At 40.9% G+C, this 16,557-nt stretch overlaps 1 protein-coding gene and 1 pseudogene across 1 annotated transcript in view; one reads left to right on the forward strand and one right to left on the reverse strand.

Annotated features, from left to right (window-relative positions):
• Window positions 1-2,490: 2,490 nt before the first annotated feature.
• The window catches only part of LOC147148002 (histone-lysine N-methyltransferase EHMT1-like), a 57,247-nt gene continuing 43,180 nt past the window's right edge, over window positions 2,491-16,557 (reverse strand). The window contains exons 16-22 of the mRNA XM_086031350.1: window positions 12,798-12,942; window positions 12,529-12,606; window positions 12,306-12,421; window positions 7,052-7,138; window positions 6,835-6,913; window positions 4,679-4,854; window positions 2,491-4,495 (exon numbers count right to left, since the gene is read on the reverse strand). Of these exons, the coding sequence (XP_085887476.1) occupies window positions 4,381-4,495; window positions 4,679-4,854; window positions 6,835-6,913; window positions 7,052-7,138; window positions 12,306-12,421; window positions 12,529-12,606; window positions 12,798-12,942 (796 nt within the window). The 3' untranslated portion in view covers window positions 2,491-4,380. The remainder of the gene's footprint in view (window positions 4,496-4,678; window positions 4,855-6,834; window positions 6,914-7,051; window positions 7,139-12,305; window positions 12,422-12,528; window positions 12,607-12,797; window positions 12,943-16,557) is intronic.
• LOC147148003 (uncharacterized) lies at window positions 14,125-15,790 on the forward strand (annotated as a pseudogene).

The following is a 16,557-nucleotide window of genomic DNA, read 5'->3' on the forward strand; positions in this document are numbered from 1 at the left end:
ACAAAGAAGAGCGAAGTCCATGTAAGGTTTGTATTTGGGTGAGTGAGATCAGTGCAGTGCCACGTCCACAACAAAGAGCGCAGTCCATGTAAGGTTTGTATTTGGGTTGTGGCCAGATCGCCTTGGAGATAGTTTGTAATTTTCTATGTTAAATATTTAAAAAAAATAAGTGTCTTGAAAGCATTTTATTCATTTCACCCAAAAACTCTGGGAAACGCTGGGAGATAGCGGCATATTGAGTTATGTGACGTTATTTGAATAACAAAATGAATATGTAGTAATAATAAAGCTAAATATATGTTTATTATGTAAATTATCTTTTTTCCATTCACAAGTGTGTGTGCATTGGTCTCCATTGTCAAGTGACGTCGTATTGAAGGGGTCCTCGCCCCCCCAACTTCGTAACTTGGACCTCCCAGTTCAAAGGGGGCGTTCTTGTGCACTTTTTCTGCACGGAGTCCAACTTCACACCTTCCTTGAATGCATTATAATGCCGCTTACTCGCTGTCGAGAAAAATGAAGCCACTGGTGGCCATCAAGCCATCTTACGTTGCCAATTGCTAAGCAAGCCCAACGAATCTATTGATTTCTCGGGAAGCCTTTTCACCTTATCTGTCTCTATGGCGAAAACGCCACTGTGTAAGCTCAGTCAGTTAAAATTCACAATACAGGAGGTCTTCGGGTTAGGCGGTACTCGACCTACGCTGTTTGGACTTTACAATGGCTGAGTCTCGTCCGCCATTTTGTCCCAGCCCCATAGTGTGTGTGAAAAAAAGAAAGCAGGATCTTCTAGCAATGCTGGCCCAGCCAAAGGGAAAGCCATTACGATGGAAACTAAACTGGATATCACCAAAAGGTCGGAGAAAGGCGAGATGCCGACGAACATCGGATATTTATTTCGAGATTTAGGGACTATTGAAGCGTCAATTCCGATTTATGCGGAAACCGGGGTTACGTCGCCAGGGCAGGAACGGAACTCGTTTGTAACCCGAGGACCTCCGGTACTGAGATGCAAACAGTGACTTTGTTCTTTGATAGGTTCTTCTTACTCCATACAGGGCTCCTAGCACATAATATACACTGATACTGTGTTTTCAGCAAAATAAATCAAAATTGTCAGTAACAGTGGCATCGTAAGTTGGCTGCCATCTCGCTTCGGCTGCGAGGGGCCTACTGATAGTCCATTCAAGTCCGTGATTCACATGCAAGTCCGTGCATTAGAGACATGAGAAGAGCCTAAGATATTCCGTCCTTCTTATGCTGCTACCTCGTCTTCTACGTCAGTGCAGCAGCGGACAGAGAGAAGAAAGTCTTCTGTGTGAAAGCAAAACAAGCCAAGATTGTGTTTTGTCTCCTGAGAAACAGGAAATGGCTCGTTCCCGTTCTCTGGAGACGGCAACACTGCATTCTAGCCTAACCTCTGAGACTAGTGTGTGAATATCGTGAAATGGCGCAACGCTTCTGCCAAATACAAAACGCGTGTGTTCGCTGATCCCCAAAGGCAGAATAGGATATTTACAAATGATAAGTCATGATTAATCCACACACAACATTAGAAACGTGAAAAAGGCGCACATATTTGTGGATCTGAAAAATGTGAAAATCTTAAATATATTTCTGGACCTGAAAAACAAAACAAAAAAAACAAAAAGAAAATCGCACTGTATGCGAAAACAATGTAGGCAACAACCATACGATTTTTATGATCAAAACGTTTTTATTTTTAATAAGTGGCCCAATGCATTTTACAAAATTAAAGACCAATTACTGCAGACCCACGGAACAGGTGGTAGGCTCGGTGTAGTGATCATGAGTAAAATGAAGTTATTTTAGTCTTAAACGCTGTCCAATATATAATACAAACTCAGCAAAACATATATCTTCAAAGTAAAATAACAATGGTCAACAAATATGAACAACATTTTTAAATCAGAGATGCAAGTACACTTTCCTAGATTATTTTTTCTTTTTTTCTTTTTTGGGCAGCAATTATGAAACTGCCCTCGTTTATCCAGCACAGGGGTGTCAAAGTCAAATGGACGGAGGGCCAAATAAAACATTTTTGCTACAAGCCGAGAGCTAGACTGATAGAATGTTCATTGAAATTTTTTAAAATGTCCAGATTGGATCGGGTCCTTCGTGCCTGCTGTTGATGTCACGCTTTACATATCTGTAATATATTTCTTTGCGTCTATGTTTGTTACCCCCCTGGCTGTTGTGTTTTTATCTTCTGAGTTACTAAATAAAAAATAAAATAAAGTACATTACTGCTACTTTTGCGAGGCAGCTCGTACGTCACTTCCGTTTGCATTTCTCCTGCCAAACTGGAAACAATTTTCTGGTTGACTCGGGCTGCAAGATTGTATGAACTGTACATAATGTGAAGTAAAACGGAGAGGATCATATGATTGGTATGATGTCTCCAGCTGACCCTATTTAGAGTGACAAGGTATGAATGTGGGTGATCCTGTCAGAAAACACAGGTCCGTATTCCACTTGACACGTCTATTTATTGTGGTCTGCAACAACACAGACAAAGAATAACCAAGCAACATCATCCAATGCATATCCATTTGTTAACAATATGCCTAAACATTACAATTCACTGTGTTAAGAAATTAATCAGCCAAACAATACTGTACATACAATACACATTCACACGTTTCATCACTAGAATAGGAAGCATACTAGCCGAAATAACTAACTAGTGTTCATCAATGTGACATCACTCACGAGAACATATCTAGGCTATTATGTAAGAGCAGTTACCTGACACGAACTCAAATGATTAAACTCACCTTTTAACATTTACACACAACAACAAACGTGGTGAAACACGGGAAATCTGCAACTACTGAGTTTGCTGGCATGAACAAACTACGAGCTGTGTCGAAGGAGGAAAGAGAAAAAAAAGTCACTCACTATCAACACTTAGCGCTCGAATAGCGTTCATGCCTGCTCACAGTGTGGGACATCTCAGCACTACGTCGAAACTCAATGAATTTATCAAATGCCAAAAATTACTAATAATAAAATGTGAGATTTCTAACATGAAGTATTTCTAATAAAGTGTGTTTTACTTCAAATAATTTTTCACCACAATCCGATTCTGAAAGCCACGAAAAGTGACGAGAAGTCTTCAGTCAGCATGTAGAACAGCCATGGGGTGGCAAACATTGATGCAAAGAAATATATTACAGAAATAGTGCAACGAATTGGGTTATCTGTGTTGTGGTCGAATTTGTGTCTTTCCAAGTTGTTTTGTTTCCGAGGTTGATGAATGCATTGTGCGGCTCGCTGGATGGGAGGGCATGCGAGCGAGAGTAGCGGAGGACGAAGAGGAGAGCCGTTGCTCTTTTTTGACTGAACGGTTGTCGTACTGTATTGGCGTCGGCTGCGGCCCTTATTAGCCGGTTGGACTAATAAAAACATGATAATTAAACTACATCTGACAGCGTGTACTTTGAAGTCGCTACAATATATTTTAAAGCGTGACGTTTTCGGCAGGCGCGAAGGACGCAATCAGATCTGCTACACACACCGGGTTGTTGCGGGCCGGATCTAATAATAAAGCAATATCATCCCATGGGTCGTAGAAAACCTTCTCGCGGGCCGGATGTGGCCCGCAGACCTTGACTTTGACATATGTGATCTAGCACATCACATCATTTCCATAATATGTATGTAGTAATATTTATGAATTAAGAGTTAGTTAGCTTCGGCAACAGATGGAATTTTTGTCTAAAACGTCAATCACTATAAATTACAACGCATGGTAAAATCCGTATTGTACACGCTTTTGTAGGTCAAACTTAAAAACAAAAACTTCAAATATCTCAAAAAATTCATGCGCTCGAAAAAAGGTCAAACATTTTTTAAATCAGTGTCAGAAATATGTCTAGGGAGACACAAAGTACTCTGTTACAATTTACTGATGTGATTTCTTAGTTTTTTTTAATTTTTAATAAACTCGAAGAGAAAAACAACAACAACAACAAAACCCCATCATTATGGGGTATTGTGTGTAGAATAATGACGGAAAACAAAATATTCCAGTTTAAGATGAGGCTGTAACAAAATGTGGAAAGAGTGACGCAGTGTGAATACTTTGAAGATGCAAGGTGTCACATTGCAGATATACTGTCAGAGGACCCCCCCAAAAAGTTTGTTCAACCATCAACATTGCATCATCAAAGAGAGTAGCCAATAATTTGTAGAAAAAATAACACACGCACACGCATGGACAGAGCAATAGTAAAGATTTGTGAAAAAATGAAACGTACCAACTTTTGACAGGAGGTTTGGACCCGACGCCAGCGCTATGGCAAAGAGTACATGTCGAATGTACAGAAAGAGAGAGGAAGAGAAACTCCCGCCGCCCTACGATGTGGTCACCGGCGTCGATCTGCCAAAGTAGTAGCGACACTTGGGTGAACCGCACTCGCAGCTCAAGTATTTACTCTTCACCATCCAGTAGCGATCACCATAGTCAAACCTGAGGATGACAGTTAATGAAATGTGATGTTCTCTCTTCGTACCAACATTCTAAATAACAAGCCACACAAAAATTCCTTCCGAAGATGTTCATTCAGGTTCATTTCAGCACTGTTTCAAGAATGGACACAGTTACCAGGTCAGAAGGTGCTCAACAGACTCAAATTCAAGTTCGATCACTGACCCGATCTGGTCACCAGCTTTAATGCTTCTGCTGGAGAAGAAAGCAATCCGAGGGAAGCGTAAATCCTGATGCATGGTGAACACCTTGACGGCCAATAGGTTGGGCTCACACAGATGGTTAATGAAGCGGCCAATGTTACCAAAAAGTGCTGCGTCGATGCAATGTATGTCATCTACCTGCATAGGATGACAAAGACAAAAATCTTGACATGATCAATGTTGACTGTGTTCTTGACGTGGTTAGAGAACACAATCGAACTGTCAAATCAAGTCAAAAGCTAATCAAATTCAACAATCAGGTTGGGAAAATGTACTTTACTCCGCAAATGGTGGGCCACCCACGCTGGAAATGGCCCTCGACTCATTTTTGAAACTAAGAATGTTCAAGCAGTTTTCAACTGTAATAAGTGTTCACCACCAGATGGCAGCCAGCGCCTCCAACTCTGAGACCGTGCTATCACAGAGGACGAGAGAGCGGATCCAATCTAAAAGTAGGGCTCAAACTAAATTCATTCAAGAAAATGGTGTCTTTCATCTAAACTAGCAAGCATTCAATTTTGCCAACCAGATAATTGGGCAGGGGAATGTCCGCTCTCATTTCGTGCCTTCACACTTGGAGCCCTCTTGGGTTAATCAGAGGGGCAACAAAAGCAAAACATTCAGGCAAGCACACCTTGGAATGTCCCAAAAAACAAAATGGCGGTTTTAAAATGGCCAAATTAAAGTCTGGAATGAAATGAAAAGTTGTGGTATGACCAAAACTGACAATTTTTGCTTGAAAGTATTCCAACGTGACGGACTTCAAACATCCATCAATTTTCTCAACTGCTTTCCCTCACAAAGGCCAGTATATTTACTTAACGTTACGGGACAACGTAGCGTGAGTTGATCATTAAGGGGCATATTCTATCATGTGCTTAACCCATTAAAGCCTTGAAGCCCCTCGTGAGACATCTCTCTAAAACCTATGGCCGTCATTGGAGTCACCCTTGAAAACCTGACATTTTTGCGGAAATTGAACACCTACAAAATAATGAGTATCTCAGCCTCTGTAGCAGATAGAAACATGATTCCAGAAGAATTTGAGAGCTTAGACATGTGGCTTTCACACAGGCCCGCGTTTATTCATCTTTACTGTTTCAATCGAAGATGCAAGTGAAGCACTATTTTTAATACAAAAACAATTGAGTGGTAATTACCATGTTGTATTCTCTCACAAAGACGTTGAAATCGTCATTGTCCACGAACATATACCTTAACCATATATCACGTTTGGCTGGTTCCATGGCTTTAAAGTCCGCAAGCGCGTCGTCAATATCAGGGGTCCCCAACCACCGGGCCGCGGACTAGTACCGGTCGTTATCTGAGCCCTAAGGGTCTGTGATGTCATTTTCAGTTGACAAAAAGACAAAATGGCCACCCCTTGAGATGGCAAAAAACGGGTGGATTTTGCTGCTTAACTTATATTTCATATGGCTTCTGATCAGACCTGTAATTTAAGGCTCTTTTCCGGTGTCAATTGTATATAGTGTTTTATGTTAATTTATTGGCTTTATTCATTTATATTTTTATTTCATATCATTTATAAATATATTTATTAATACATGTATCACAGCCTTTTATTGTGTTTTTTATTTATTGTTTTGTTTAGAAAGTGCTTTGTTACAGCTCTATGAAATGCGCTGTATAAATCAAATGGTATGGTATTGCATTGTATTAATCATATTGCCTTGTTTCAACTTGTGGGCCTGCATAGAACATATTCTTGGAAAAAAAAAGTTTGGGTTGACTTCTCCTTTAAAGGCGAATGGGAGAATATGTCCCTTTATGGAACAAGTCCACTGACAAGGAAATGACTGACTGAGGTCCAGTCCTTTCTTATCCAAAGTGTGACTGACATATTTTAACATTCTCCTAGCAGGTTGCTGCAGCAAGTCGCTAAAGAATCTCCAGCTGTTCCAAAACGCTGTGGTCCAGAGTGCAGACTAAAATAAGAAGGCACTCCCACTTCCAGTGCCTCAGACAACAACACTAACCTGATTGTAGGCCACTGACCGCAAGGTACCGAAGCCTAATTTTAGGCAATAACAAACTGAATGTGCATTTGGTCTTCCCCAGAGAAGGGTGTAGTTGCAACTACTCCAAGTGTCAACCCACCTTATCGTTAAGTGTAAAGAGGAAAGAATCATTCTCTCTTGTGTTAGCCTCTGTGTCAGTTATGATCTCACCAACATACCTGCAAAAAATGGAAAGGGAAAATTATATATATATATATATATATATATATATATATATATATATATATATATATATATATATGTGTTCCAAAATAAGTATAGAATTCATTGTGTTAGGTTAGAGATATTTTCCTCACTCGCAAATAAATGTCCCCTGAGGGACATCCTGCATGGCTCTCACTCCCCAGCCCATTTTCTCTGTTTTGAAGAGCTGAAGTCGGACTCTAGGAACAAAAAGTTACATAATTTAATTAGACAGTTTTAAAAAAAAATCTTACCAGAGAGAGGCCAGAAGAAAACAATAATTGAAAGAGATTATGAAATTTATATTATTCCATGTGCTATGTGGCATTTTATTAGCTATCCAAAAGGTATAACTCACCAAAAAACAAACAAACAAAAAAAATGGGACTCAAGAAAAAATCCAAACAGGGCATCTTGCCCTGCAGTGTGAACCCAGCAGGGCTCTACACTAATTTATGCACTGGTAGCACTGGCGCGACCAACTTTTTCAGATTTGGTCGCACCCTTCTTTGGGGTGGTACAGTGTTACCATATTTGCTGATGAGACCACGCCAGGCTTTTCTTGCTTTTTCTTTTCTTTCTCCATGGTGTGACTTTCATGAAAACATGTGAAACATTTCACACACATCATGCCTGGCAAAAATAATCAATATTTTAATTTATTGTGCAGTTAAAAAAGGCTTAGTTGCGCCCTTGAAACATTTTCACCAAAACAGCTCCAGTTGAACGTTTCACCAAGATCTACCAAATGTTGGCAAATATGTAACCTCCCAAGACCTACAAAAAGAGAGAATAGAATATCCTACTTGACAGGTGTGACGTCAGAGGAAGTCCCGACTTAACGGCCATTTTATGACTTCATATCCGCTTTAGGCCCCGGCCCTGATGGTGTTACTTTGTAGTCCTAATCTTACCAGGAAGTGACATCATTTTGTAGTCCAAATTAACCAGGACGTGAAATCATTTTGTAGTCCGGAAATTCCGCCCCGAGCCACGTCCAATCCGTGACCTCATTTCCGGTCGACCATTTTACGTGGCTATGCGCCGTTTCCGGTCGGCCATTTTACGTTGCCATACGTCATGTCCTGTCCGCTATTTTACGCTGCCATGCATAATTTCTGGTCGGCCATTTTGTGTTGCAATGCGTAATTTTTTCCGGTCGGCCATTTTACGTTGCCATACGTCACGTCCTGTCGGCCATTTTCCGTTGCCATACGTCACGGCTGCCACCATGTTTGTAGGCATGCCCAAATAAGGATATGGATGACATCATGCTTCCGCCTTTATGAATAGAGACACATGTTCCTTCAATCATGATGCTCTCAGGAAGATCTGTTTTACTTTCTGATTAGACCCGAGCGTATGTTAGCACCCCTTAGATGAGGGGAGGGGTCTTGAAAAAAAAAAACATGTCTGGACAAATACCTGAGGTGATACAATGAGGTTCATGTTACAGGGTCTAAAAAATATGTCTGTACTTGTTTCCCCGTTACTTTGAACGAGGCGGAAGCATGATCTCATCCATATCCTTATTTGGGCATGCCAGAAGGGCCTACAAACATGGCGGTCATCCAGGACATGTCTGGACAAATACCCGGGGTGACATCACCGTTCAAAACATGCCCGGACATGTTCTTCGTGATCTTCGCTGAGGCGGAAGCATGATGTCATCCATATCCTTATTTGGGCATGCCTACAAACATGGTGGCAGCCATGGCAACGCAAAATGGCCGACAGGACGTGACGTATGGCAACGTAAAATGGCCGACCGGAAAAAATGATGCATGGCAACGGAAAATGGCGGACAGGACGTGACGTATGGCAACGTAAAATGGCCGACCGGAAAAAATGATGCATGACAACGTAAAATGGCCAACCGGAAATTATGCATGGCAACGCAAAATGGCAGACAGGACATGACGTATGGCAACGCAAAATGGCCGACCGGAAAATGATGCATGGCAACGCAAAATGGCCGACCGGAAAATGATGCATGGCAACGCAAAATGGCCGACCGGAAATGATGTATGGCAACATAAAATGGCCGACCGGAAAAAATGACGCATGACACCGCAAAATGGCCGACCGGAAATGATGCATGGCAACGTAAAATGGCCGACCGGAAAATGATGCATGGCAACGCAAAATGGCCGACCAGAAATGATGTATGGCCACGTAAAATGGCCGACCGGAAATTAGGTCACGTATTGGGCGTGGCTCGGGACAGAATTTCTGGACTACAAAATGGTTTCACTTGATGGTTAATTTGGACTACAAAATGACGTCACTTCCTGATTGATTTGGGACTACTAAGGGGCGGGATTTTAACCGGATACAACGCCATAAAGAGCGGGGACTTATGGACTACAAAATTATGTCACTTCCTGGACTACAAAATGATGTTATCGGGGCCTAAAGAGGATATGACGTCATAAATGGGCATGGTTAAGGCAGGACGTCCTGTGACATCACACTTGTCAAAAGGTTTGCCGAAAGTAGGATATTCTATTCTCTAAAAAGTCTCTGGAGCCCTACTCTAAACTCAGCAGGAAGTCTGACATTTTGAATTTTCTTTAGAAATTTGCCAAATTTTTGGCCTTCTAAAGAGGTCATATTTTATTGAAGTAGTTTCAGTTTCCAAAAATTCCAATTCCAATGTGCCAGTACCCCAACATGGCCAGGGCTGCAAGGGCCCTTTATAGCTGCTCGCAGTTGATTCTGAGTTTTGCCAGTTAATTCGCTTGCTTGACTGATGATCATCTGGGAAGGCTTTGATTTGTCGTTGACAAAAGTCAAGCTGAACCAGGGAATAATGCAAAAAATGTGTCCAGATTCTTTAAGTGGCTTTTACACAGCTCTTAAAATGCCCTGCCTGATATCAAAGCTCGTGAGTTTCCACAGTAGCAACAGGTGTTGCACCGCCTTCTTGTCAAAAGAGTCTGTATGCTGGGAGAGGGGCAGATAGGTTTCAATCTTTGCGCCCAGTTATCTTGGTTATTTCTTTTGACATCTATGGGTCCGTGAAGCAAGAGAGACCAGCCTGCCGGTAGTCAAGTTTGAGTGCTGAAAGTTCAGTTATTTTGTTGCATAACGACCACATTGGAAAGAGTAATTGCAGGTACTGGCAGCCTCCAACGTCACCTCCTTCTTCTCTTTCATAATCCTACTCTGTAGGGCTGGGATTTCTAAATAAATAAATAAATAAATAAATAAATAAATCAACAAATCAACCACAAGAAAACAGGCCAACACAGGCCAACTTGGCAGGTCCTATATGTTATGGTGTCCATACAGACATTTCCAGCAAATGGGTAATGCTGTGCAGTCAGCACATCCTCATGACTGTCTTTTAGCACCATCTACTAGTGGAAAATTGATACTGCAAGCAATAAAATACTGCAAGTATGGCTGTCCCGATCCAATCACGTGATCGGAAATCGGGGCCGATCACGTGATTTTCAGCTGATCCGGTATTGGGTGAGAAAGATCGGTTTTTATTATTTTCTGAACATTTAAAGGGTCAAAAAGCTACAAAAGAATCCAAATGTGCAAATATATTGCCATATAGTACAGTAGTGTCTTAGTTTTATATAACACAGTGGTGTGACTTTTTTTTTCGGCACAATGTAGTTTGTAGTCACTCTCCTCCGCTGCGGATAGCAGTGAGCAAGGCAGAGACAGAGTGGTAAGCTTGTCTTCATAGCTTGTGCAATTGTGACACGTACGTCCAGTGACGTAACTTCAAATAGAAGTTTAACGACTGTAAATTATTTACTGACAATCAAGCTTCCCCACTGGTTGCATTTAACGAGGTCATAAATCAATAGCGTCGTTTGTAGAAGTCACGCATGTACGGAGCTGCATGGGCCATTTATTTTAGCCTGCACAAGCCTTTAAATAACGATGTTAAGTTATTGTTTACCATTAAATCAAATGTGTCAAACTGAGAAATCCCTCATTCTATGGTAATGCTTATATGGGCCATTCAACCAAATTGGTTCCATTTCCATGCCCAGGCAATAACATGAAAATACATTTTTACAAAGTGTCCTACACATTGATATGTATTATGTTTAAAGTTAGCATTCAATTTGTGTAAATGTAATGGCTTAAACCCACTAAGAGTTTCAGTACAAAAAACTGACATGATAAAACAAGTTCTGAGATGAAGCAATGCACAATGAGTTTTTCAATATGTGTATCTTCAAATTTTGTGCTTAAAAAAAAAAAAGAGGGAAAAAATATAAACCGTTGAGTTTATTTTGAGTATTACAAAAAGAAAGGGGCACTGATTTGGTGGAATGGTCCATAAAATATAAATATATATAACAACATATAGCATACACGATGTATATATATTTCTATATTCAGAAAAATCGGATGCACACTTTTTTTTCTTAATGCATTGCCAACGTATTGGATCGGGACTCGAATTGGTATCACATCAGGGTATCGGCAGATCACAGATCTCAAAATCAAAAGATTTGGACCTGAAAAAACATCATCGGAACAACCCTAACTGCAAGTCAGTCAACTTTACCCTGTCAGTGGTAACCACAGTGATGATGTTTGGCACAGTTTTTTACACCGGATGACCTTCCTGACAACCTAGAACCGTGGTTGTGAATCGACATAAAGAATCTTGCCTAGCGGCCCACCCGGATGTGACCGTTCCCTGACAGTGAGTTGAAATCCATCGGATTCTTCGATTATTGATTATAATAATCGATATGATAATCGATTCTAAACAAGATTTGATAGTGACAGCCCCACTCCTCTGTATGCCCTTTTCCTATGAATGCACCTGCCGTGATTCCACGATAGAAACTAAGGTATTCCATTCAGGGAAGAAGGTTTCGCTTGTTGAACCAAGGAACCGGCCCGCAAATCCACTAGAGGCTCCTGTGAGTAGGTGATTCTCACTCCACGGCATGCCAATGTAACTCAGATTGCAAATACTTGACCGTGATTGTCGTGCTTGCTGCCGTTAAATACTGCACTTACCTGTAATGTCGCTCAGAAAATACAAAACAACAACAAAAAACACAGCGCAGCAAGCCGCGAGTTGTCCACATAGTAGAGCCCAAATGTTGTTCTAAAAGTTATAAGCAGTCTACATAAGGAAAAAAAAAATATCTGAAAAAATATGCATGCATAATAAACATAATCAGAGCCATCTGATATGTAATCAATTCAAATTGTGAGGTGGCGAGCGATTTACACCCCAATACAGTATAAGATATTCAGTGAGATATCCTGTAGGATTCTATGGAGAATTAGAAACCTAGAACCATTAAAAAAGTAAAAAAAGGTACTCCTCGACAGGTGTATAAGGCAATTGTCTGAAAGCCTTTTCGATTGTCTCACCTTAGTCCATTTTGAACAACTCGATTCTTGCAGGTCCTCCAACATGAGCAGGCATGATTACACTCAAAGAGCACTGGAGGATCCTGCTGACAAAAGTCCAGCAACAGGCGGCCCTCCTACGTACACAGCAGTTTGGGATAATTATTACTGATGACATATTCAAAGTAGGATGTTCAAAGTGCACTCCATAAATCGAAGGAAACATTTTGCGTGTCAAACCTACACTATCATACCAACATTGCAGACTGAGCTGACCACAAGTGCAGGTACTGGATGAGCAGTCATCTGTGCAACTGCAGTGCTAAATGAGACAGTTAAGGAGCTATTACATTAACAATATACAGTAAATGAAATTGTACATCCGTTTACTCCCGTGGAGAAATCCGAAAATAAGGGCATCCAAGATCATAAAACTCTGGCAGATGCGGCATTACCATTAGTGGTAATATTCAGCACAAATATAGTCTGTCACATTCAGTGCCTAAATCGTACCTGCAGGTGAGTGATGTCTTTGTTGATGTTCACTGGGGAAGTGACACAGTTGTCTGGTATGTATTTAAAGTTCCCAGGATATGGCTCGTTGTCAACACCATTAACACAGTTTATGGGAACTGTCTCATACCCTCGAGAAATGTCCCTAAAAGAAGTAAAAGTTCCATAGATATCATATTAAGAAGAGACCGGAAATACCAGCAGTCATATTCAATTTGTATTAATAATAGAAAGCCCACAACTTTAGCCAAACATACACTTTACAGTCCATACTCAAACTGTGTATGTACTATATATTGCTGTCATGTAAATAATTTACAATTTTATTTGATCACCTGCTAACTTTGTTAGCCTGGCCACTTATTTTTGGTGGCTGGCTAGCTTCTGTAGTGAGCAGGGACTGCAGTTTGTAGATAATTGGCCTTCTTTTTGGGGCCGACTCAACCTGCTTAAGGTGGACGGCCTTCACCCTAACTGGGAAAGCGCAATCACTCAGAAACAGGTATGGAGTCTGTAAGGCTAAAATTAACCCATTAAGGCGAGCATAGCCGCGTTTCTACCACTAAAACTGTGACCGCTGTTGCGTGGTTCTACCTTGAAAGCCGAGAGACCGTATACGTCATTTTTTAAATCCAATTCTCTGTCTCCTAGCCAACCAAATGCATTGGAATTTACATGTGACAGTGCCGTGACTCCTTGGAGGATGTCGGTAATGTTCACCAGCAATGGCGCACGCCGTCGAAGTGAAAAAGACAACGCGATTGTGGACTTTGAACCAGTGGAACCAGTCGAACGTGATATATGGTTAAGATCTATGTTTGTAGACAGTGACGTTATGGACGTCTTTGTAACAGAATAGAGGATGGTATTTACTACTTGATTTTTTAAAATTAAAAATAGTGCTTCTCTTGTACTGATAAAAAAAAGGTTATTTTTACATCTTCGATTGAAACAGTAACAATTAATAAGCTTGGGCCAGTTTGAAAGCCACGTGTCTAAACTTTCAATTTCTTTTGGAATGATATTTCTATCTGACACGGGCTGAGATATTGGTTACTTTAAGTGTTGAATTTCCGGCAAAACTTAAGATTTTCGAGGGTGATTCCAAAGACGACCTTAGGTTTTGGAGAGCTGTTTAGCCAGGTACTTTAGGCCTTAATGTGTTAACAAGCGCTACTAATAATAATAATAGCATTCGAGCGCCGACAAATAACTACCAGATTCCAACAGTCGTATCCCCCTGCCGCGCTTGTACTGTAATCGCTCAAGGTATAATACAGGATCCAGGCATCGCAATCTTATTAATATTATAATTAGGAATCCTGTCATGGAGAATAATTCAGATAAACCCATTTTAGTGAAACTCTGTTTTTTGAATCGTAGAACACTTTCTTCGAAAGCCCTGTTAGTTAATGACCTCATAAGAGACCATAATCTTAACATGATTGGTTTTTGTGAGACCTGGTTAAAACCTAATAATTTTATACCGCTAAATGAGGCCTCGCCTCCAAACTTCATTAGTTCACATGTTGCACGCCCTCGTAAGAAAGGTGGGGGTGTAGCTCTTATTTACGAATCTGATCTCAATATTAGCCCTCATTCTAACAACGCCTTTAAAACATTTGAAGTTCTCACTATGCAATCCACAGCCTCGTTACGATTTTTTTCTTGCAGTTATTTATCGTCCCCCAGGTTCGTACTCTGGATTCTTAGATGAGTTCTCAGAATTTGTGGCTGTCTTGGTAACGCATGCAGATAATATACTGATTATGGGTGACTTTAACATTCATATGAATCTCCCATCGAAACCACTTACTGTGGTGTTTCAGAAAATAATTGATACTTTTGGTTTCACACAGATAATTGATAAAGCAACACACAAAAGTGGTAATATTTTAGATTTGGTACTACCCCGAGGTTTAGCATTCGCAAAGGTAATGGTATTACCATATACAGGCAGTCCCCGAATTACGACGTACGCAACCTACGACGTTTCGACTTTACAACGCCCGTGCCTCCTCCATTTTGTCCACAGCACCATAGTGACTACATTTACATGGGGTCAGTATTCGGGTTAAAGTAAAAATTCCGATTTCTGAAACATTCTGAATATTCAGTTTACATGATTGAGCGGACAGAGTTGCTCCGGCATTTAAATAAGCCACTGTGAGGGCGACGAACTGCGTAGTGACTCAAAAAGATGTCATTTCCACGTGTTACTTTCAACTGTCAATAAAACACTCAATATTCATGTCACTCACCACATGAATGAACCTCGCTCGAAAAGTGAGCCTGTTTACCTCTGCTTGTGTATTTGCGATGGGTTTCGCGACAAACTACGCACTTCCGCATACAAGCACTTCCTGTACTACAAAGACCAGCATTTCTTGCGATTGAGCAATGAGCGATGAGCATGCGCAGATTGTCTCGAGCGTGTCTGTTTGTGCGCCGGCAGTATATTTGCCTTTTTCGCCCTCTTCTCGTCTTTCTCCATCCACTTCTCAGCAGTAATGCTAAGTACAGCATCGTATGCATTTTATTTGAATGTATTTTCATTTTTTTATACAAAGTGTTTTGACGTAAATTCGACTTTAAAAGGTGAAATCCGACACGCTGAAATTCGTGTTACATCGCCAGTGTAGGAACGGAACTCGTTCGTGAAATGAGGATTCCCTGTACTACTGTTATGTCTGACCATTAGTTTATAAATATCTATAAAGTCTTGGCTCATTGCCATCATCCTGACCACAGTAAAGATACAGCTGCCAAAATATTAGTTCTTCAAACACCACTGCGCTCTCTGAGATACTGCCTCTGGCAACTGCTTCCTTTCCGAGTTATGTTGGTTCGATTGATAATCTCACAAATGATTTCAATGCGGCTCTGTTCAATACGCTTGACTCCGTAGTAGGGGTGGGTGGGCGATATGACGATATTAGATCTCTAAGGGGTTTAACGTGTTGACGATCTCATAAAGACGAAAGATCGTTTAATCGTCTACAGGACACATTCAATACAGTTTAGCTCTATGGCAGCTCAAAGCCGCTGACGCATACCCGACCAACCAATCACAACACGCACAGTGCACCGTACGTGACACTCCCCGCCTCCCTGTTTGTTTTTATAGCGGGAAGCTATAGCGGAAAGTCACCACGAAGCGGAGTTGGTCCCGAAAAGAAACTCCACATCCAAAGTGTTGATTTGGTCTGGCTTTTCCTCGCAAACCAATTATTTGCAAAGTTTGCAGAGACGCGATTCGAACATCAGATGGCAACACGACAAACCACTTTTTTTTAATCACTTGCGGAGACAGCACCCAAAAAACGACGCCAACAGGCAGCCAAAGCAAACGGAGATCAGACACGTGGTAGCCAGAGGCAGCCGCCTAGCTCCAAGCTAACACAACCCACGGTAACACAGTCATTTAGCAAGGGCACTCCATATGAAAAAACGAGCAAGCAGTGTAAAGAAGTAACTAAGGCAGTGACGTATTACCTTGCTGAAGACATGATTCCCATTAAAACAGTGGAAAACGAGTGGTTTAAAAGACTCCTCAAAGTACAAGACCCGCATTACGAGCTGCGTTTTTATGTTGACGTTGTTACCTTTTATGTTTACATTCACTGCACATTTTGATAAAAATTGGTACTATTCAAATTAAAACCTAATGAGAAAGCTTAGCTGCAAATTAGTCTAAAAAAAAACGATGTAAAAAAAGAATCATGGCAAAATCATAATCGTGATTTTATTTTTAAAAAAT

This window comes from Filicampus tigris, chromosome 5 (assembly GCF_054856515.1).
Source record: "Filicampus tigris isolate MCC_2025a chromosome 5, RoL_Ftig_1.0, whole genome shotgun sequence".
NCBI lineage: Eukaryota > Metazoa > Chordata > Actinopteri > Syngnathiformes > Syngnathidae > Filicampus > Filicampus tigris.